The sequence below is a fragment of the Callorhinus ursinus genome, unplaced genomic scaffold (assembly GCF_003265705.2).
Source record: "Callorhinus ursinus isolate GAN/ISIS: 27379988/994484 unplaced genomic scaffold, GSC_fseal_2.0 scaffold18, whole genome shotgun sequence".
NCBI lineage: Eukaryota > Metazoa > Chordata > Mammalia > Carnivora > Otariidae > Callorhinus > Callorhinus ursinus.
In genome coordinates this window covers 21,447,781-21,470,090 of record NW_027397080.1, presented here as the reverse complement: position 1 = coordinate 21,470,090, position 22,310 = coordinate 21,447,781, and the positions used below count along the sequence as shown (strand labels likewise).

Sequence of the window (22,310 nt, the reverse complement as noted above, 5' to 3'; positions counted from 1 at the left end):
AGAGAGGCTGGGATCTGAACGGGCTGCCTCTCCCCAGGGCCCACTCTCCGGAGTCAGTCTGTCCCCCACTGCCCCTGCCCGTCTGGCCCCGAGAAGAGCAGGGCGGTGTGGGACCTCAAGGGCTGGCTGTGAGAGGCGGGGTGCCAGGCCGCTGGCCGTCCCTTACCATTTGTCCGTGTTGTTGATGAGGGTGGACACCTGCCCCAGGTACTCCTTGTCGTAGACAACAATGGGCTCGGACTCATTGATCTCCACAGGGTAGAAGATGGTGTTGAGAAAGGGCAGCCAGCTGATGGAGGGCGCCAAGGCCTGGAAAGGAAGAGACAGGGTGACTGCAGCTGAGCTGCCTCCGGGGCGCTCTTCCCTAGAAGGCGCCATCATGCCTCCAAAGAGCTCGGCACCGACAGGGCACCGGGCACTGGGCAGATACCACACTCAGGCTGCCTGGCTTCCGTCAGAGATGCTGGAGACAGAACTCTAAGGAGCCAAACACCAACTTCAACTTGCAATGGAGCTGGGACGGAACACAGCGGACATGGGGACGGCAGCAGTAGCTGCCCGTTCATCAAGCCCTCCTGTGCCAGACGCCATGGCAAAGGACTCCCACGTCTTCTCTCAGTTGGACCTCAGGACAGGCCTAGGTGGTAGGTACCATTATCCCCACTTTAGGGATGAAGAAACTGAGCCCAGACAGGCCTATAATGGAAAACTGTGGAGCATCTGGAGCCACACTGCCTGGGTTCATAATGCGGCTCTCTTACTTACCAGCTGTGCAACCTTGAGTAAGTGGATGAACCTCTCTGTGCCTCGGGGTCTCATCTGAAAAGTGGTTGCCTCATTGTAATAGAACTCACCTCGGAGGCTCGGTGTAAGGATTAAATGGGTTAATGCTGTCTGTTCTACTCAGCATGTGCTTCTGTAATACCAATTAGCTTCTACGTGATTTAGTCTATATGACTGCTAAATTCAAGAATGACAGCAGTATAAAGTGTCAACGCTTTGGTCCACAGGTGATTTTTCTCAGGCATGGGATCTGCAAAAGCAAGCTCAGAAGGACAACCTTCAGCAAGAAAGGAAAAGCCCTCAGCTCAGCTGATGCACAGGAAGCTGGTCAACTCCCATTTTTTAAAATAAGATTTTATTTATTTATTTATGGGGGGAGGGGCAGAGAAAGAGAGAGAGGGAGAGGGAGAATCCTAAGCAGACTAGCACTGAGCGTGAAGCCCGATGCAGGGCTCGATCTCCTGACCCTCAGATCATGACCTGAGCCGAAATCAAGAGTTGGATGCTTAACTGACTGAGCCACCCAGATGTCCCTGGTCAGCTCTATTTTAAGATAATTTAAAATAAGCGCCTACCAACGGAGCTCGCCCCCCCCCCCAAAGAGGCACTGGCGGGCTTGGGGTACCGCACAGCTTGGAACAGCTAGCTTGCTCTTGGCCCACCTAATGGCGGCCCCACTGCCCAGGGCTCATCTGTCTGCAGAGTCTCTGTGTCCGCAGCCAGACTTTCCCCTTCCCACCGGGCAGGCTCCACTCACGCTGAGCTCTCTCTCCAGGTTCCAATTATTGCTTTGATTACAAACTTGCACAACTTTTGGGTTTAATTGTGGTAAGACACACAAACATACAATGTACCCTCTTAACCATTTTTAAGTGCCCAGTCCAGTCCTTAAGTACGTTCACGCTCTTGTGCAACCACCACCACCATCTGTCTCCAGATTTCATCTTGCAAAATGGAAACTTACACCTATTAAACACCTATTAATCCCTCCAGCTCCCTCCCCTGAGCCCCAAGGAAGCATTATTCTCCTTTTAGTCTCTGTGAATTTGACGGCTCTAGCTACCTCATATAAATGGAACCATACAGTGTTTGTCTTTTTGTGAGTGGCTTATTTCACTGAGCATCATGTCCTTAAAGTTGCCCGACTTTTGAATCTAATTGTAAGCGTTTATACAATTAATGCGAGCTTCATAAACTGCAGGCGACCGGAACTCTAAGTCCTGCTTTCCCCATATGTCTTGTTATTTTTAGTAAATTTCTTGTCCTGTGATTCTTCAGAATGCAGTGTTTTCTGAACTACACACACTGTGTGATACAGCAAAAGTGCTTATCTGCATCAGTCACTTAGAATGGTATCTGGTACGTAACAACCACTCAATCCTCAATCAATATTAGCTATTACCATCATTCTCAAGGTCTCCCAACAGTGGGTCTGGGGTGAACAATTCCAAATTCTGTTCTCTGTTCCCTTGAGAAAGGGCAAAACGGAAGACAAAGGCAGTGAGAGACACATTACACACCGCTTTCAGATGGTAAGATCGATCAATAACGTAAAATCAAACCATAACATCAGATGAATCTATAACCTGCTGGTAAATCCCTATGATGTCCTCAGGGAGAGCAGTCATAAAACCCTCCACTTACCAGATACTGATGAGCTAAGGTGACCCTTCCTGAGGTCACATAGTTAACCAGTGACTGGGTGTGTCTAATAGCCAGGCTCACCCATCTCTCTGGTTTCAAAGGGCAGCTCAGCTGCTGGGGAGCAAGGACCTCAGATGACAGAGGAGGGCAGCTCCCACAAGCAGTGACATACTGGCTCTTGGTCGGGCCGGGGGGGAGGTGTTTGTGTTCACACCATGACCCACCGCAAACTACTCACGCGGTTGGGCAGAGCAGAGCCCAGTGGGCTCCAGCACATCCCGGCCTGCCCGGCAGTAAGATGACCCAAGTGAGTCTCGGAGTGAGAAGACTTGGATCAGAGTCCCCACCGTGACCCAGTTCTGGGAGCTCAAGTCATTCTGGAGCCTGTCCCTGAGACGGGGACAATAATTCTCCCACCCCCATCCCCCACGGTCGGCTGCTCTGGACCTCATGGGGATGGCCTGCTCATTCAGCCTGAGCTGCCTCTCTCCCTACCCTAGCCTGTCCATTTGCTCTCTCTTCCTGGCAGGAGCCCCTCAGGCAGGTCAACCTCTGGGGCTTCTCCATTACGTTTCCGGGGCTGCAAAATGGGGGTGGGGGTGTCCAGGTGAGATAGTCAAATGGGGCTCGGCACTGAGAGACACCTGCTTGCATGACCTGCTGGCAAAGGCGCCTGGGAGATTCACTAAGTTTACAGAATGTCATTGTTGATGCATTTAACGAGAGCTTTACAAGCTGCAGGCGACTGGAACACTCTAATCAGGGCACAGCCATCAGGGGGTGATAAATCCCTATGTACTTAACACAGCCTGTTTCTTTAGGGAGAACAGGTGTTCTGTGCAGGTAAACTCCCACAACCCCAGATAAGGTGCGTGTTGAATATCAGAATGTTCACATTTTCAATCTTGCTTTAGTGAACGCCTAACTTAGACATGTGTGCCTCCATCTGTCTCCATGGCGATGGCTGTTTTAACTGACCAGGACGTTCTACTTGTGACTCAGATCCTTTGGGGCACACCAGTCGGCTCTATTTTCCAGCGCTGCAGCCAAAGGGTACTGCTGGTCACCAACCAACCAGCTCAAGTAGGCTTGCAAATAAGAGAAAAGAAAGATGCTATCAGACTTTATCTCAGCTGGAGAATTTAGAGCAGAGAATAGGGCTCATTCCCAAACAACTTCTGATGTGGAAGGTCCTGGAGAGGAACGAGAAGGTCCTCAGGCCCCTCCAGAGAAGCAACAGAAGGATGTTTGATTCAGGGCTCTGAATTCAGACTCTGCTGAGGGCTAGCCTTGAACCACTCTGTATTCTGGTGGGGTTAGCCATACTGTGAAGGCTGGTGCACCTTTCCTAGAGTCACCTGGGGTATAGGAAGAGAACCAAATTTCCAGATACCAGGGAACAGCAAGATAGTCTCTGTCCAAGGTTGGAAGGAATCAAATTGGTTAAGTGCTGGAGACGTGGGCTGGCATCACCACCAACAAAGGAATAATACTAATAATGATTACTATAATACATTTGAAGTGTGCGTGTCAGTTTACAAAATGAAATCCCAGGTAGAGATTCTTTTGGAGGATAGGCTTCAGGGATCCAGGACTTAATCTTTAGATGTTAGACATAATTTTTTTATATCTACATATGCCCAGTTCCTCTGGGAGACACTCCACAGTTTTCAACTTGTTCTCAAAGAACCCTGTGGCCAGAGTAAAGAACCACTGCCCCTTATGGGGACAGGGGCTGCCCCTCATCTGTCCCTGCATTCTGGAACACAGCAGGTATAAAGGAGCGAGCGAAGCCCCATCTTACAGGGAAGGAAGTCGAGGTGCGAAGAGGGGGGGGGTTGTGTGACTTGCCCAGGGTCACACAGCTCATTGTGGGGCTGGGCCAGAGCAGTCTTCTGACCCCAAGCCCAGGGCTCGTCCCTCCGCTAATGTCCTCCCCACCCCGGCAGCTCTGCAGCGGGGAGGGAGGAGGAAAAGAGAAAAGCCATGTGACAGGGTGCCAAGGGGTCGAAGCTGGAAGCCACGCCGGGGCGGGGGTGCTCAGGGCTACCGTGTCTTCTCTGCCACTCTTGGGGTAGTCAACCGGAACCATGGCCGCTGGGCGGTGGGGGGGGGGGGAGGCCTGGGCAGCCACGGGGGCCCTTCCTGGGTTGAGAAGCAGGCAGCTGGAGCAAACCAAACTGCATCACACAAACAGCATCTCCTCCAACCGCTGGGCCTCAGGGCAGAAAAACAGTGCCAGATGGCAGCCAACGGTCTGCTGATCTCCGTAACCACCACACAGCACCGCTCCCCCCGAGGCCAACTTCTCTGGGGACCTCAGGGGCAGCGGACACCCACAAGCGGCCCTCCAGCCCTCAGCCCCAGCTCTGCCTGGGCTGCCGTTCCACCCGGGACAGCCCACCGGCCTGGTGACTGCTCACCCACTCATCAGACTCCCCTTCCTTGGCTCCGTCCCACCCCCCATCCTACGGCCCTCCTTTTCCCAAAGCATTCAGCAGTGAGTCTGGGACTGTCTCCTCGTTGGTGTGCCTCCCTAGCCTGGAAGCACCTCCAGAGCGAGGCCCGAGGGTGTCCCCGTATATACCTGTCAGGGGGAGGGGTGGAGGGAGAAAAAGTGCAGGGACATAGGTGTTCCTCCTGAAAGGGGAAGAAATGAGCCACCTCAAATGGATGGGCAGGACCTGGCCGGTCAAGGAAGAGCAGGAGGGAGGAGACATGTTGGTGGAACCCCAACACAAAGTGGGACACAAGAGGCCTATCATCCTCCCCAGCGGGGAAGCAGGCCTCCCCAGGCATTCCTAGGCAATGGCAGGAAACAGGAAGACTGGCCAAGGCCATTCTGCTGATTCCTCTGTGACCCTGGGGACCTGGGCTAAGACCAGACACCGACACACGGTGAGCTGGAAAGATGGAACTGGCAGGCAATCACCTCAACTCACCACCTGCAAGTCCCGAGGAGCCACCAGGGGGCAGCCTTTGGCTTTGGCAGAGGGGCCGCTGGCTTCACCGCTGGGTTACACCCAGTGACAGGGAGCAACCCCATTATACCTCCAGGAGGTTGCCAGGGGCCATGGTCAAGAACAGAGATCCCATGAGCCATGGCTGAGTCCAATGTCCAGCTCCCCTGATACTCAGGGAGCCTCAGGGCCTTGAACATGTCACTCAACCTCTTGTTTTGGAAAAGGAAGAAGGGACTACAGAACCCACCCCTCACAGCTATTGTTTGCTGTGCACCAGGCTCAATGTGACTGGGGCTGGGGCTTGAGACCAGAAATGCCCAATCAGCGTGAGCGATTATCATCCTGATAGAGCCTCCCCAGGTACATGCTGTTACGGAAAAGCTGTGTGGCCTCTAGCAGGTAACTGAATCTCTCTGAGCCTCAGTTCTCCCATCCGCAAACTGGGCTAACAACCATCCCTGCTTCATAGGGTTGTTCTGAGGATCTGATGAAGTGGGCACAAAAACCCCAGCCCAGTGCCCTATGCCCTGAAGCCCTGGGCCTGTCCCGGGCTCCATGTTACCTGCAGTTCCGCAGCAGTCACTTTGTGGTAGATGAGCTCCTCGTCTCGGCGCTTCTCTTGGGGGATGGTGATATTGGCCAGTGCCGTCTCAAAGTCCAGGATCTGTTGCATCTGGGGCCGGATGGTGTCTTCGTCCCCTCCACCAAGCAGCTTGCCCAGCTGGACCATGTAGTTCAGGTATCCTGTCAGCACCTGGGGGCCCGGCACCCGCTATATGTCAGTGCTGCCACCCACGGCCTACTGGACAAGGCTGGCGGGTGCGGCGGGGCCAGCCCAGCACAGGAAGCCACCGCCAACCCACCGCAGGGATGGTTCTGGCTCTGCACCACCTCACTGGCTGCCCACGGCACTCAGGACAAAGCCCACACGTCCCCAGCAGGTGGGTCCCTGCGGTCCCGGCCCACACCCCCTCTCAGATGCTCGGCCCGTGAAAGTCACCAACAGACCATCTTTCAGTTCTTAGAACACCTTTTTTCTGAGCTGCGCTTCTCTACGGTGTCCCCAGATCTGAATTAGGTTCCCGTGTTCAACTTTCTCCGCTCACCCTTGAGCTATCACAATTTGTCACTATGCCTCTTACTGGGTGGTTAGCTAATTAACGTCCGCCTCCCCTGCTAGTCCCCGTGGGGCGGGGACCGCGCCCGTCTTAGTCACCACTACCCCCCCAGCAGTGGGCAGATGATGCAGGGAGAGACGATGAACCTCAGGAGAGGTTTCCCCGGGACATCGTGAGAGGCATGGGTTTCAGAGTCAGCGGGTCTCAATGAGAACCTCAGCCTCACCACTGTGGGACCTTGAGTGGGTCACTTAGCATCTCTGAGCCTTGCTCTCTCTCTTCTGTAAAAGGCAAGGTAAAAATAACACCCACGTGGCAGATGAGGTGAAAGAGGTTCAGAGATGTTCTGTACCTGAAGGGCTACCAGGAGGGCCAGAGGTGAGTATATAAGCACACCTGGCACCCACAAACGACGGTGGCCATTACTGTTGCCTTGCTCTGACACCTATCCTTGCCTCTTGTGCTCACGACGCCTGAATGTGAAGCAGCCAGCCAGGGGGAGGCTCCCCTCCCCTGCCAGGGACTGCCCAGCACCCACCAGGTAAGTGACACCTCCGTGCAACTCCAGCTTTGAAGACCCACACAGGTGTGGGCACTGAGGGACATCAACAGGGTAGAACGTCGTGGGGTGTGGGCACTGAGGGACATCAACAGGGTAGAACGTCGTGGGGGGTGGGCACTGAGGGACATCAACAGGGTAGAACGTCGTGGGGTGTGGGCACTGAGGGACATCAACAGGGTAGAACGTCGTGGGGTGTGGGCACTGAGGGGACATCAACAGGGTAGAACGTCGTGGGGGGTGGGCTGGGAGCCACTCCCTCTGGATCACACTCACCTTCTCATTTTCGGTTTTGTTCAGGTAATAGTCCCTTGAGGGTAAGCCCAGGCCAGACTGGTCCACCTGGAGAGAGGAAGACAGGAGTGAGGGGCGCTCCTGTCACACGTGTACACGGTCCACTGCGGGGACAGCTGGTACATGGCAACGCGGGACCAGGCTGGGCCCCAGCAGGAGCAGAAGCTGGTTGCGGAGGCCCCTGGGCGGGGTACCGCACCTCCACTTAACGAAATACTTCCCAAGACGGTGCAGTGGTTAAGAGCTACTCACACCCGGCATGGCCTTAGTCAAGTTACTGAAGGTTTCTGATCTCCCGGTTCTTTCCCTGGAAAATTGGGGAACTAGAATCTCACCCTCAGAGCTGGAGAGAGGATTCAAGGAGAGATTGCCAGGAGAGGATGTGCTGAGGGTCCGGCAGGTAGGGGAGGGTTGACTCCTGACTAGCAACTAGCAGAGCCTTGTGGCCACACCCTGGTATTACTACAGTCCCTTTGATCGGTAAGGAAATTGTGGCTCACAGAGGTGGAAGCACTTGTCTGAGGTCACGTGACGAGGGAGCCACAGAGCTGGGTGGGAACCTCAGCCCAGTCTGGGCTCCTGGCTTCTGCATCTGAGGGTGGGCAGTCGGGGGCTTCCCTGGGTGTGCCGACACAAAGTAGGGCAGGCTCTGGCCGGAAGAGACGGACTCAGAGACGTTCCAAGCAGAGCCAAAACGGCCAGGGGCTGAGGTTGGGGGACCAGGAGGTGGCTTTAGCTGTGTCTAGGAGTTGACATCACTCTTGGGGCCCACAGTGACCGATCAGAATCCCGGAGATGCACCTGTGCCGTGGTGACCGCCCCCCCCTCCCCGTCCCCGTCCCACCCCTGAAAATAGTGGCCTGCTGTTTCATGACTTCTCGCCTATAAAAATCTCATGGTTCAGAGACTCCAGAAATAACCAAGGCTCAGAAACTAGGAGCCTGTCACCCAGGGCAAGTCTGCCCCTACTCTGGCACTTGCAAAACTCAAAACAGGTCATGAGGGGAAACTCAAAATATGCCCATTCCTCTTCCTAGGGTTCTAGGCCGGCTCACCTGGATCACGTTGCTGTTGGAATTCTTGGAGTCGGCACTGACATAGACAGAGAAGAAGGGCGAGGTGCGGTAGCGAGAGGTGACCACCTGCAGAGTGTCCTGGAAGTTGTCTTTGTCCCAGGGCCCGGTGATGTTCCAGCCCCCTAGCTGTGGGGAGGGCGAGGGAACTGTGAGGTGGCAGGGAGACCCCAGCGTGAATTCTGCTCCTGCCGCTGACTGGCTCTGCGACCCTGGAGCGGTCATCTGACCTCTCTGAGCCTCAAGAGCAAATGAAAGGGAAGGCCTTCATCAGAGTTTCTGACCGGCACACAGGAGACGCTGCCTGGAGCGAGACCGATCCTGAACAAGCAAGCCAAGGAATCCACATAGCAGCGGCTCTCGGGGATGGGGGTGAGAAGGAGACTTTTCCCGTACCCTGTTCACTGGTCCCATGCTGAATCACGTGATATGATTTCTATTAAAGCATAAATCAACTGTGCTTATGGGAGCACCGTATTTTTTTTAAAACATTGATAAAAGGGCGCCTGGGTGGCTCAGTCAGTGAAGCGTCTGCCTTCGGCTCAGGTCATGATCCCAGGGTCCTGGGACTGAGTCCCGAATCGGGCTCCTTGCTTAACGGGGAGCCTGTTTCACCTTCTCCCTCTGCCTGCCGCTCCCCCTGCTTATATGCTCACTCTCTCTGTCAAATAAATAAAGTCTTTTTTTAAAAAATGAAAAAAATAAAAGGTTGATAAGCAGTGGTCGCTAGTTTCTCTCAGAGCTGGGATTTATTTTTCAAGTAGGCTCCACGCCCAACATGGGGCTCAAACTCATAACCCCGAGATCAAGAGTCGCAGGCTCTACTGACTGAGCAGCCAGCACCCCAGAGCTGGGATTTCTATAATCTCCTCAGTCTCCTTGGCTTGGCACACACTGGCAGGTGGAGCCTGTGCCAGACGGGAGGACTGTCTAATCCCCAGTGCCCACAGCTCCCGATCCTGCTGCGATGGCTTCCCAGAGCCAAGCTACAAGGCAGGGTGTTGAGGGAGCATGGGACAGCCAGAACACATCCACGGCCACCCTCTGTGGATGACAGGCAGCCTGGCCTGCTGTGGGCGGCCCCCCAAGAGTCCATCCAAGGCCGACTAGGAGATGCTCAGCAAGAACGACTCCTCCCCTGCAGGAGGATGGGGAGGCCTGGGGGTAAGTGGGTCCTCCTCACAGGGGGGCGGTTTCTGCTTCTGATCCAAGATTCTCTGTTGGTCCTCCTGGAACATACCCCTCCTTACACACAGACACGCCCTCGAAGGAAAAGGAAGCAGCAAGGTAGAGAAACATTTTCTCTGTAAATATGGCCTTTATCCCACACACAGATGCACAGACACACACACACACACACACACACACACACACACACATACACGCATGACAGACATCCACAACAATGCTGACACATACCGCCCACAAATACAGAGATTCCCACCTGCAGAGACGTGTGGCACATGAGCGCGCACACACATGCACTCAGACACACTCAGCCCGGACAGGTTCTACAGTCCAGCTGGGTGAGGTGGCTGGGGGTGTGAGGTGGCCCGGCCCCAGCGGTTCCTGAGAGGGGGGCAGGCAGGTGGCACAGGCCAGAAAAGAGTCAGGAAAGCTGGCTCCAGGAACTCACCTTCTCAATCAGCTCCATCAGGGGCTTGGCCTTGAGCTCCTCGATCCTGGTTTCATTCATACATGCACGGTAGTATACTTGGGCCTTCCTTTCTGCCTCGCTCACGCTGGCCGTGGAGTTTTCTGGAATGACAGGAGATAGCAGTTTGCAACCTGCCCCCATTTGCTCAGTGCGTGGCTCTGGGGGAGTCCTTCTGGGAGCCTCAGTGTGCTCAGCTGTAAAAAAAAAAAAAAAAAAAAACACCTAGGATTGTTTAGGTGGATGGGCATCCACTGTGGATGACAGGCAGCCTGGCCTGCTGGGGGCGGCCCTCTAAGAGTCCATCCAAGGCCAACTAGGAGATGCTCGGCAAGAACGACTCCTCCCCTGTGGGAGGATGGGGAGGCCCGGGGGTGAGTGGGTCCTCCTCACAGGGGGAGTTTCTGCTTCTGATCCAAGATTCTCTGCTGGTCCTCCTGGAACATACCCCTCCTTACACACAGACATGCCCTCGAAGGAAAAGGAAGCAGCAAGGTAGCTTCGGGATAGCCGCAAGGCCTTAGCCACAGCAGGTGTGTGACTGTCCCTGGACAGAGCCTGGCAAACTGAGGTGCTTCCTAATTTTTGCTGAGTGCAAATAAGAAGAGCATACCGTGTTTCTCCCTGTCTGACAGTCAGGTTTGCAGACGTGTCCCTTGGTTGGCAGCACGGGCCACCCAGCTAGACGGCCCTGCTTTCCCTGCTGGCCAATGCGTGGCCCAAACATCCTTGCCTGGTGTGCAGGACAGAGGCCTGTCTTGGTTCTCAGATCCCAGACGACCTCTCTTGTGATAGATTGGAGCTGAATGGAAGCCTCCAAGGCCTCATGCACTAGTTTACTTTGCCCTTCTTCCTCTAGGGGGTCAGCCTTGTTCATCAGACTTACAGCTGATTCAGAGTGCTATTGCCATTTCTCTTCCTAACTCAGCAGCCAGCATCTCCATCCTTACATCAGGACACCTGGGAGACTTTGGTCATCCCCTTCTCCCTGTCCTTGGTGTGCTGGTTCAGGTGCCACCCGCTGAGGGCCACACTCCTGTAGGTGCAGTCCTGCCTATGCCCAGTAAAGGCGACCACTTCCTTCTGGTCAGGTCACAAAGGACCTACTACGTGCCTGTTCAGGCCACGGAGGGCCTACTATGTGCCGGGGCTCCTGTGCCTGAGCCTTTGTCTCGGGGCCCTGCTCCAGATCACGCCTGTGTCCCTGACCCCCTCAATTCTGTCTACCCTGCTCCCTCCCGGGCAACCTCCTTCGTCCCTGCTCCAGCCACTTTTCCTCATTTCAAATTCACTTCTCCTGGACCCAGAAATTCCTTCCTTTGCTTCCTTCAAAGACCACCCCCTAAGCCCCACCTCCACAAAGACTTTTCTGGCAGAACCTTATCCATTCATCCACTAAATAGATACCAGACGCTTACTCTGTGCTAGGTACTGCACAAGCTTTGGGGACACAAAAGACAATGTCCCTGTCCCCACGGAGCTTCCTTTCTATCGTGAGGACACAGACACCAAACAAGCAAACACATAAAGGAAAAGCTCACCCTGGCCCTTCCTGTATGGGACACTGTCGAAACCCTACAGCCTTCAAGGCCTTTCCCAGAGGCCATCTTTCCCATGGAGCCTCTCCTGAGATGCTCTTTCACGAGGGCCCCAGCATGGAGCACCTACCAAGTGCCAGGCACTGGGCTGGGCTAGGAGTTTTATAGACATGAAAAAGACCTGCTCGTTCTCTGCCTCCAGGGAGCTCATAGTCTAATAATGGTGAACACAGTCAAGCAAAGAAATGACCCGGAGACACGAAAATGCTTTGGTTAATGCAAATGGCTGTGGAACCCAGAGAAAAGTCACACCCTTCGGTGGCACAGTGTGGGGTCGGGGGGGGCTCTAGTTCTGAGCCAGTTCTTTCATTTATTTTTTAATTTTTAAATTTATTTTTAGTAGTCTCTACGCCCAATGTGGGGCTCAAACTCACAATACCCAGATCGGGTGTTAACGTGCTCCACGGACTGAGCCAGCCGGGCACCCCAAGCCAGTTCTTTTAAAGGTATGAAGTTATTCACCAGTTAGAAATGCAGGGAAAGGGCCCCGGGTTTGGAGGGAGTTGGAGAGTTTGGGGAAACACAAGAAGCATAGAAGGGCATGCTGTCTGGAGAAAAAATACCCATTCGGTGTGACTCATGGTGCAAAGGGCATGAGGTCACTTCGGCTCTCCCAGCCCTTGTCCCAAGAGCCCGCCTGCCCTCCCTCCAATTCTTACCATAACCAGCATCAGGGTTTTCTCTGGGCAGAGAGCATCTACCCCCATCTTGCTGAAGTCAGGGTGACAGCCCTAAAGAGGGCCTGGGACCAGCCTGGGCTAGTCTGAAGGGAGATGCAGAGACAGGAGAACCCCGAGGGAGACAGAGGTCCAGGGGCGTGAGTGACAAGGGGGTGTGGAGGGCACACACAGTCCTGGGGACCACAGGCTGCAATGCTGCTGAGGCCTGGAAACACCTGTATGTCCCCCCATGCCCGTCCAGAGCATGAGAGGAGGCCTCCCAGAGGGGAGGGCAGAAATGGGGAGAGCTGGATTTCTCCCTGCTCCTCAGACTCAGGAAGCAGCGATGCAGGGAAAGCAAAGGGGGAGTTTCCAACCCCCACCCAGGAGCCTTGCTTCTCTGACAATGGCTCCTAGCAGCTAGGCTCTTAGAAGGGAAAGCACAAGAATCATCGTTGCTTGCCCCAGCCTGGAAGCAGCATCTCACGGTCCACATGCGGCTCTGGCCATGACCCTGAAATGCCAGGGCCAGAGTCGGGGGAGTGTGCTCTGTGTGCTCTGGCCCATGGTCTGGCATCTCCCTCCCCCACTGCCCAAGGCCACTGAGATAAGAGGCCCAAAAAAGGCTCCGGGGGAACAGGGAACGGCCTGGCTGTGCTCGTTAGAAGGAGTTCCAGGCATCCATCTTGCCCCAAGAGAATCCCCGCATGATCGCTTGAATGCGTCCTTCAAGCACCCGCCCCCTCTCTCCTTAGCTGAGAAGCTGCTCCTGATCAGTTCAAACTTCCTCTGAGCTCCACACCCTGGGTCTCACGTCCACTTGTTTTCCCACAAAGGTTTATTGAGTTCCTACGGTTTGGTGGCTGCTGGTCATCAGGACCTGGCGTTCACACCCCTTGTATTCCCACATGGACGCCGGCTGGGGCAGGAGCTCTGGGAGCTCAAGCTCCTCCATGCTCCCCCTGCTTCTCTCTGGTTCATGGAGCCCGCTGGGACAATGCCCAGCATGTCCTCCCACCACCTCTCCTTCGTCTTCTCCCATAGGACGCCTATGGCCTGGCAGGCACTGGGGGAACCCTGGGTGGGCAGTTTATAGAGCTAGTGTCTTGAACTACTTGGAGTTCAAATACGCTCTGGAGGGGCATCTGGGTGGCGCAGTTGGTTGGGCGTCTGACTTGGTTTCGGCTCAGGTCATGTTCTCAGGGTCGTGGGATCAAGCCCCATATCAGGCTCCATGCTCCGTGCAGAGTCTGCTAGGGACTCTCTCCCCTTCTCCCTCTGCCCCTCCCTCACTAAAATAAATAAATAAATCTAAAAAAAAAAGAAACTAATGTGCCCTAGAATATACAAATTCCTTAAAATTACCCATAAGGCCCTATATCATGCATTCTCAACAGGGATAATATTGCCCCCAAAGGGGGAGAGAATTAGCTCTTAGGGAGCAGAAACATTTTCCCTTTCGTGTGTACATACAGCACATTAACAGATATATAGCATTATCTTTTGTATTCTTCTTGGACAACACAGAAGAAACGGATAAACTCCCAGAAATATACAGCCTACCAAGACTAAATCATGATGAAATAGAAAATCTGAACAGACCAATTGCTAGTAAGGAGATTGAACTGGTCATCAAAAACCTCTCAACAAATAAAAGTCTAGGACCACACAGCTTCACCGGAGCGTTCTATCAAACATTCAACAAAGAGTTAATACCCATCTTTTTAAAAACTCTTCCAAAAGACAGTAGAGGAGGGAATTCTTCCAAACTTATTTTACAAGGCCAGCATTACCCCAATACCAAAACCAAAGATGCCACAAGAAAAGAAAATTATAGGCCAATATCTCTGATGAACACAGATGCAAAAATCCTCAACAAAATATTAGCACACAGAATTCAAGAAACCATTAAAAGGATCATACACCATGATCAAGTGGGATTTATTCCAGGGATGCAGGGATGGCTCAATGTTCACAAGTCAGTCGATGTAATGTACCACATTAACAAGACCAGTGCTCTAACCCCTGAGCTATGGAGCCAACCACAATGTACCACATTAACAAAATGGAGGATGAAAATCATACGATCAGGGGCTCCTGGGTGGCTCATTCGTTAAGCGTCTGCCTTCGGCTCAGGTCATGATCCCGGGGTCCTGGGATCGAGCCCCGCATCGGGCTCCCTGCTCCGCGGGAAGCCTGCTTCTCCCTCTCCCACTCCCCCTGCTTGTGTTCCCTCTCTCGCTGTGTCTCTCACTGTCGGATAAATAAAATCTTTTAAAAAAAAAAAATCATATGATCAGCTCAATAGATGCAGAAAAGGCATCTGACAAAATTCAACATCCACCGATGATAAAAACTCTCAACAAAGTGTGTATAAAGGGAATGTATCTTAACATAGTAAAGGCCATAGATGAGAAGCCAGCCCAGCCCACAGCTAACATCATACTCAGTGGTGAAAGTTTTTCCTCTAAGATCAGAAAAAGACTAGGATGCCCACATTCTTGCCACTTTTATTCAATATAGCACCGAGAGTCATAGAGCAATTAGTTAAGAAAAAGAAATAAAGGGCATCCAAACTGGAAAAGAAGTAAAACTGTCACTATTTGCAGAGAACATGATATTATATACAGAAAACCCTAAAAACTCCACCAAAAACCTGTCAGAACTAATAAACAAATCCATTAAAGTTGTAAGATACAAAATCAATACACAAAACTCTGTCGTATTTCTTTTTTTTTTTTTTTAAATTTTCTTCCAGTCTTAGATGACAATTATTATTATTTTTTAAAGATTTTATTTATTTATTTGAAAGAGAATGAGAGAGAGCACATGAGAGGGGGGAGGGTCAGAGGGAGAAGCAGACTTCCCTGCTGAGCAGGGAGCCCGATGCGGGACTCGATCCCAGGACTCCAGGATCATGACCTGAGCTGGAGGCAGTGGCTTAACCAACTGAGCCACCCAGGCACCCCTCTGTCGTATTTCTATACACTAATAATGAACTATCAAAAAGAGAAATGAAGAAAACAATCCCATTTACAATTACATCAGAAAGAATAAAATACCCAGGAATAAATTTAACCAAGTAGGTGAAAGACCTGTATATTGAAAACTACAAGATATTAGTGAAAGAAACTGGAGAAGACACATAAATGGAAAGATATTCTGTGCTCAGAGATTGGAAGAGGTAATACTGTTAAAATGTCCATACAACCTGAAGCAATGTACAGATTCACTGCAATCCTTAGCAAATTCTGATGGCATTTTTTACAGAAATAGAACAAACAGGGGCGCCTGGGTGGCTCAGTTGATTAAGCATCTGCCTTCGGCTCAGCTCATGATCTCAGGGTCCTGGGATCAAGTCCCACATCATTGTCTGCTCAGTGGGGAGCCTGCTTCTCCCTCTGCCTCTGTCCCTCCCCCTGCCCATGCTCTCGCTCTCAAATAAATAAATAAATAAAATCTTAAAAAAAAGCACAAACAATGCTAAAATTTGTGTGGAACCATAAAAGACCCTGAATATAGCCATGGCAATCTTTGTGGGTTTTTTTAGAGACATTTTATTTATTTATTGAGAGAGAGAAAGAGCACGAGCTGAGGGAGGGGCAGAGGGACAAGCAGACTCTGCTGAACATGGAGCCCAATGTGGGGCTCGGCGTGGGGGGGCGCGGTAATGATCCCAGGACCCCGCAATCACGACCTGAGCCGAAGTCAGGCTTAACCAACTGAGCCACCTGGGTGCCCCTAGGCATAGCAATCTTAAGAAAGAAGAACAAAGCTGGAGGCGTCACACTCCCTGACTTCAAGCTATATTGCAAAGCTACAGTAATTAAGACGTTGTGGTATGTCATAAAAACAGACACAGAGATCAATGGAATAGGATAGAAAGAAATAAACTCATGCATATATTGCTAATTAATTTATGACACAGGAGCCAAGAATATATGCCAGGGAAAGCACAGTCTCTTCTATAAGCAGTGCTGGGAAAACTGGACAGCCACACTCAAAATGAAACTGGACCACCATCTCATGCCGTACACAAAAATGAACTCAAACTGGATTAAAGACTTGAACATCACACCTCAAGCCATAAAACTCCTAGAAGAAAACATAGGTGGTGAGCTCCCTGACACTGGTCTTGCTGATGACTTTTTGAATTTGACACCAAAAGCAAAAGCAACAGAAGCAAAAATAAACAAGTGGGACTACATCAAGCTAAAAAGCTTCTGCACAGCAAAGGAAACCATCAACAAAATGCAAAGACAACCTACCGAGTGGGAGAAAATATTTATAAAGCATACGTCTGATAAGGGGCTAGTATCCAAAATATATAAAGAACTCATACAACTCAACAGCAAAGAAAAAAATCTAATTAAAAGATGGGCAGATGATCTGAACAGACATTTTTCCAAGGAAGACATATAGACAGCCAACAGGTACATGAAAAGATGCTCTGTATCATTAGTCATCAGGAAATGCAAACCAAAACCACAGTGAAATATCACCTCACACCTGTTAGAAAGGCTCGTATCAAAAAAGACAAGGAACAAACGTTGGCGACAATGTAGAGAAAAAGAAACGCTTGTGTAATGTTGGCGGGAATGTAAATTGCACAGCCACTATGGAAAGTGGTACGGAGGTGCCTCAAAAAATTAAAAATAGAACTACCCTATGATCCTGTAATTCCACTTCTGGGTATTTACCCAAAGAAAACAAAAACACGAACTCAAAAACATATCTGGACCCCCATATTCACTGCAGCAGTATTTACAACAGCCAAGCTACTGAACCAACCTAAGTGCCCACTGACGGAGGAATGGATAAAGAAAATGTGGTGTACACACACACACAGAGGAATATTACTTGTCCCTAAAAAGGAAAGGAATCTTGCCATTTGTAACAACATGAATGAACCTCGAAGGTATTGTGCTAAGTGAAGGAAGTTAGACAGAGAAAGACAAATACTGTATAATCTCTCTTATATGTGGAATTTAAAAATATATATATAACAAAAACCAAGCTCACAAAGCTATAGTAAAAAAAGATTAGCGGTTGCCAGAATTGGTGGGTAGGGGGTGAGAAAAATGGTGAGCTGTTTTTATTTCTTTAAATAAACTGAATTAAAAAAAATAAAGTAAAACAGAAAAGAATTTTAGGGAGGGGGCAATAATGAAAAAGGGTTGAGAAACACCGCCCTCGATGTGGGCCTCCAGCTCCTGTCTGTGTCCTGCCCCTCCCCCTTGCTCCCGTGCTCCTGCCACTGTGTTCACCGTCCTCCTGCTGGGTGTAAACCTCCCCCCACATCCACGTGCTCTGTTCTCTCACAACTAATTCAGGTTTCTGCTCCAGTGTTCCTGCTCTGAAAGCCCATCCCTCCCAGACTGCCGTGGCCGCCATGGCCACTGTGGCCGCTGTGGCCTCCTCCCTTCCCAGCCCGGCATCCTACTTGACTCGTTTCAAAGCCCTAACTCTGCAACCGTCTTACTTATTTGCTCGTTTATTTGTTCACTGTCTGTCTCCCCTGCTGGAATATAAGCTCCACAAGGAAAGGTTGTCTCATTCCTCACGCCATCCCAGCACCTAGTGATGTCTGGCACATAGCCAGTGTACCATACATAATTGTGGAACGAAGGAATGAATGATGGAATGTTCTGGGAGCTCCAGAGAGAAAGATACCCATCACATCAGACTGAGGAGGAGGCTTTGATTCAAAGTGAAATCAGCCACATACAGTTTTCTCGTGAGGAAAACCTTGGTCTCCTTGGAGACCTCCCCGCTTGCATTTACATCCCAGGAGAAGGTTCCATGGGAGCAGGCTAGGCGCCATCAACAGCACGGCTCCCAGGACTGACTGAGGCGGGGGTCACGTTTTGAATATGGTGGCACTTCCAGGGCCCCCAGGCTATGAAAATAATTTGGCAGCCCAGGGCCAGACAACAGGGCTCCCAATTGCCTGGGGTACTTCCTTCCAGAGCCCCTGAGTTCCAAAAACTTCCTCAGTCACTTCCCCGAAGTCCCAAAGAGGAAAGACAGCCTACCATCTGATCGGCCCACTTCTTCCTCTGGGAGTTTTCACTGGAACACCCTCTTCCACACCACTCTCTGGGAGGAAACAAAATCCCCAGCAGCTGGGCAGGCTGCAGGTATGGGGCTTCCTGGGAATTCTGCAGTCCCTGTGCTGCAGCAGCACCGTCTGGCCAGGAACATGTGGGACTCCACATCAGGGCAAGACCAGCCCTTGCTCTAGATAAAACCACAGACTCGGTTCAGGCAGTCACAGGCCTCAGGAGCCCCATCCTGTGGGGGGAAGTGGGGGGGGGCGGCGATAAATGAGGCACCTTCTTTCGCAGAGGAACGAAAATAACGTTAAGACCATTACCATTACTGATGCCTACCGCAGGCCCAGCCCTGGCTGAGCTCTTCTCAGCACCCCACCAGCACCCCAAGGTCAGACTATCACCCCATTTCGCAGGGAAAGAAAACGAGGCCCAGGGAGAGGAGCGAACTTGCCTGGGGAGGCAAAGCGAACACGTCACATGCTGGAATTTGAACCCAAGCGCTCTCAAGGTCACACAAGTAAGTGGCTGAGGCCAGGACAGGGGCCTGAGCATTCTCTGTGCTCCTTTCCTTTCCTGCAGGCTGGCTCGGAAAACTGGAGGTAGCACTAGAGCAGACCAGCCACGCCGGAGAAGCCCTGGACACCCCCTGCCTTCCCCGGAACGGGAAAGATGGGCACACTGCTGCAGATGTGGTTCCGAACAGAAAGCATGGCGGACACGGATCTTGTCCAGAGCGTTTCCAATGTGCACGGGGAGAACAAATGAAGCTAGACAGCAACTACTAGAAAAACCAATCAGGATAAAAGTACAAGAGATGGCACAGGGCGACATGATTAATTGCCAAGTAACTAACATGGACAAATTTAATGCTGATGGAATGATTCTGTCTTCATTTCTCCAGCAGACTGGCGCTGGGGTACAAGGAAGGGAGACCACAAATTCCTTGTGGAATCCATGATGCTCAAATTGTTATAAAAACCAGGCATTAATTTTGCATGCATTAATCTTGTACTAGAAAACATAGTAAAGGGGCGTCTGGGTGGCTCAGTCGGTTAAGTGTCTGCCTTTGGCTCAGGTCATGATCTCAGTGTCCTGGAAACGAGCCCCATGTCAGGCTCCCTGCTCAGCGGGGAGCCTGCTTCTCCCTCGCCTTCTGCCTGCCACTCCCCCTGCTTGCGCTCTCTCTCTCTCTCAAATAAATTAATCTTAAAAAAAAAAAAAAAAAGGAGGGGCGCCTGGGTGGCTCAGCCGTTAAGCGTCTGCCTTCGGCTCAGGTCATGATCCCAGGGTCCTGGGATCGAGCCCCGCATCGGGCTCCCTGCTCTGCGGGAAGCCTGCTTCTCCCTCTCACACTCCCCCTGCTTGTGTTCCCTCTCTCGCTGTGTCTCTCTCTGTCAAATAAATAAATAAAATCTTAAAAAAAAAAAAAAGGAAAGAAAACATAGTACACAGGACAGACACATAAAATGCAACTGTAGCTCGAGCCCAGAGAAGCCCTTTGGTGGCCCCAGAGGGCATCACAGAGGAAGTAGGCTTGAGAAGAGTCCTGCAGGATCGGAAGGGGGAGAGGCAGGTTGTCTAGATGGCAGATTAGTCTGTGTTAAGAGCACGAGCTGGGAAGCCTGAGGGGAGGCCCAGCCTAGGGATGAGAGGTCCAGCTGCATCCTTGCCCTGATGAAGTGAGGCCACACTCTTGTCTCCCCAAGGCCCCCGAGGCCCAAGCCGGCAACCTGGGTGAGGTAGCTCTCTGCTCGTGCAGCTGAGGTCGCGTCTCCCGGCCAGCGGGCTGCAAGGATGTGCCACAGTGGCACTTGGGAGAGTTCAATCCGCCGGCGACAGATCCGCCTGGATTTCCCCTGAGGGGGCCCCTGTGAATTCACCTTTCAGAGAAAGGAGTGGCTCCTCCGAGGCCCTGCAGCCAGCTGGTGGTAGGTAACAGCTGTTCTGCCTGGCCTGGTCACAGAGTCCTCACCAGCACTCTGAACATTCCTTCTCCTGCCAGAGAAGCCCACCCCAGGCCAGCTTGGACAGCCTGGGTAGCCCCCGGCACACTGCAACCCCCACCAGCTACAGCCCTCCCCCCTCTCCCGCGAGGCCTGCTGGCTGACTCCTGTGTTTTGGGGAAGCTGAAACAAGCCTGGCCTTGAGCCCAGGAATGCACTGGCCTGTGTTCCTGCATTTTTTGTCACCCACTCACCTGCCTCCTGCCCCTTCAGGGGTTTCCAGGTGCCAAAGTCCCAGGTATCAAGGCCCACAGGTGAGGGGCCATTTCCAGACTAGTTCCCAGGGTGAGCCTGGCGGGGAGGGGACTCCACCATACGCCTTCTGGGGAAGCTCCTGGTCAGTGTGACCTGGGGCTGACCTCACCAACTACGTTCATCAGGCCCCGGCCAGATCCCATTTCGACTGGAGAGCTTAATCAAGCAGCTCCTGCGGAAAGGAGGTTGGCGAATCATGCTTCTGGGCCGCTCTGTGGCCTCTGCATGGTGAAGCTGACTCAGGGGAGTCGGTAGAAAAAGAGTGTAAGTTTGAGGTCCCACAGCTCTGGGGCTAAATCTCAGCTAAGTCTCATCACTTCCTTCCTGTGAGTCTTATCTGTACAATGGGGATATACATCCATGGCTCCAATAAAATAATACAAGTAAACAGCTTAGCGTGCTCATGGATACGCTATACCTCCTTCCCTGATGACTAGGTCCACATCAGTGCCTCTATGAGAAATAAGCAATAATCAGGCTTTCTTCGACCACCTCACTAATCCTTAGAACATCCCCCTCAATGCTCTGAGTTAACTCCCACCTTAGAGACGAAGAGCTGAGGAGCCTGGGTGGTCTGTCTGCAGTCACACAGCTTGTCAGTGAGAGGGCTGGGCTGGAGCTCACTCAGTACACCGAGCAGGGTGGCTGTGCTTTGCCGAGCCCCTACTAGGTGCCAGGTTCTGTGCTAAGCACTCTGGCCTCGCACATACAAGCCGGTACTCATGGCAACCTTGCATCTGATGGCACTATTATCCCTGTTTTATAGATAATGGAACTAAGCTGGAGAGGAGCCAGGTTACTTGTCCAAGGCTACATGAGTGAGAAGCTAGCGTGCCAGGGCGGCCTGACTTCAAAACCCTGCAGTCTGGCCTCCTGCTCCCACCAGACCATGCTCCCAGGGGCAGGGGCTCCAATGCATGGCTCTGGCTGTTCTGCACCCAGCTCAGCACAGCTCCCACCTATACCTTGACTCTCAGGGACGGGATGGATGTAAGGCCAGAGGCCAGGACTGGAGCCCACTCCTCCTGGGCCCTGCCAGCTGGCCAGCTCAGGGGGCGGGTCAGGGGGAAGGACTCAGTCCTGGCAAAGACCCAAGGTCCTAGTTGGAGCAGGATCTGGAGGCACCACACACAAGGGCCAGTCCTGGGCCTAACTGGAAAGTTAGAGGGCCTGTCTGCCTGTCTTCTCCATCCCCTCTCAGTGCTAACTGCTCCCCAGGGCTGGAGCCCCCCTCCATTCAGGACTGGTAGTGTCTCCTCAGCAGAGTCACTTAACTTCTCTGAGCCTGTTTCCTTACCTATAACATGCGAACAACAGTTCCTAAGTCCCAGGGAGGTTGTGAGGATCAAGGAGGCAGTGGATAGAAAGAGCCTGCTACAGAGCATGGCAAGTAGCAGCCACTCAACAAACATCAGTTTCTTCCCGTCTTTCCTTCAGATCCCCAGGCGCCACGCTGCCGGCAGGGTGGGCGGGGGGCCACACGTGCCCATCTATCTCAAGGAGGTGGTGTGAGAAGGGGAAAGGACACACGGCCTGGACAGAGTCAGACAAGTCCCAGCTGTGCCACCTGCTAGCCTGTCTTGAGAACGGCTCTGGACCCCAGGGTCCTCATCTCTCAAATGGGACGAACGATACGTTCCTCGCTCCTGCC

The 22,310-nt window shown here is 52.3% G+C and overlaps 1 protein-coding gene across 8 annotated transcripts in view; it reads right to left on the bottom strand.

The window, feature by feature from the left end:
* Positions 1-22,310, bottom strand: part of ECE1 (endothelin converting enzyme 1) — a 113,551-nt gene that overhangs the window by 21,645 nt on the left and 69,596 nt on the right. For all 8 annotated transcript variants that reach the window (XR_003205090.2, XR_003205089.2, XM_025855654.2 and 5 more), the window contains 5 exons: positions 10,071-10,192; positions 8,417-8,563; positions 7,344-7,409; positions 5,953-6,144; positions 167-309 (listed from right to left, as the gene is read on the bottom strand). Coding sequence is in view for 6 of the 8 variants with exons in the window: in XM_025855654.2 (XP_025711439.1) it covers positions 167-309; positions 5,953-6,144; positions 7,344-7,409; positions 8,417-8,563; positions 10,071-10,192 (670 nt within the window). In the remaining 2 variants the exon portion in view is untranslated. The remainder of the gene's footprint in view (positions 1-166; positions 310-5,952; positions 6,145-7,343; positions 7,410-8,416; positions 8,564-10,070; positions 10,193-22,310) is intronic.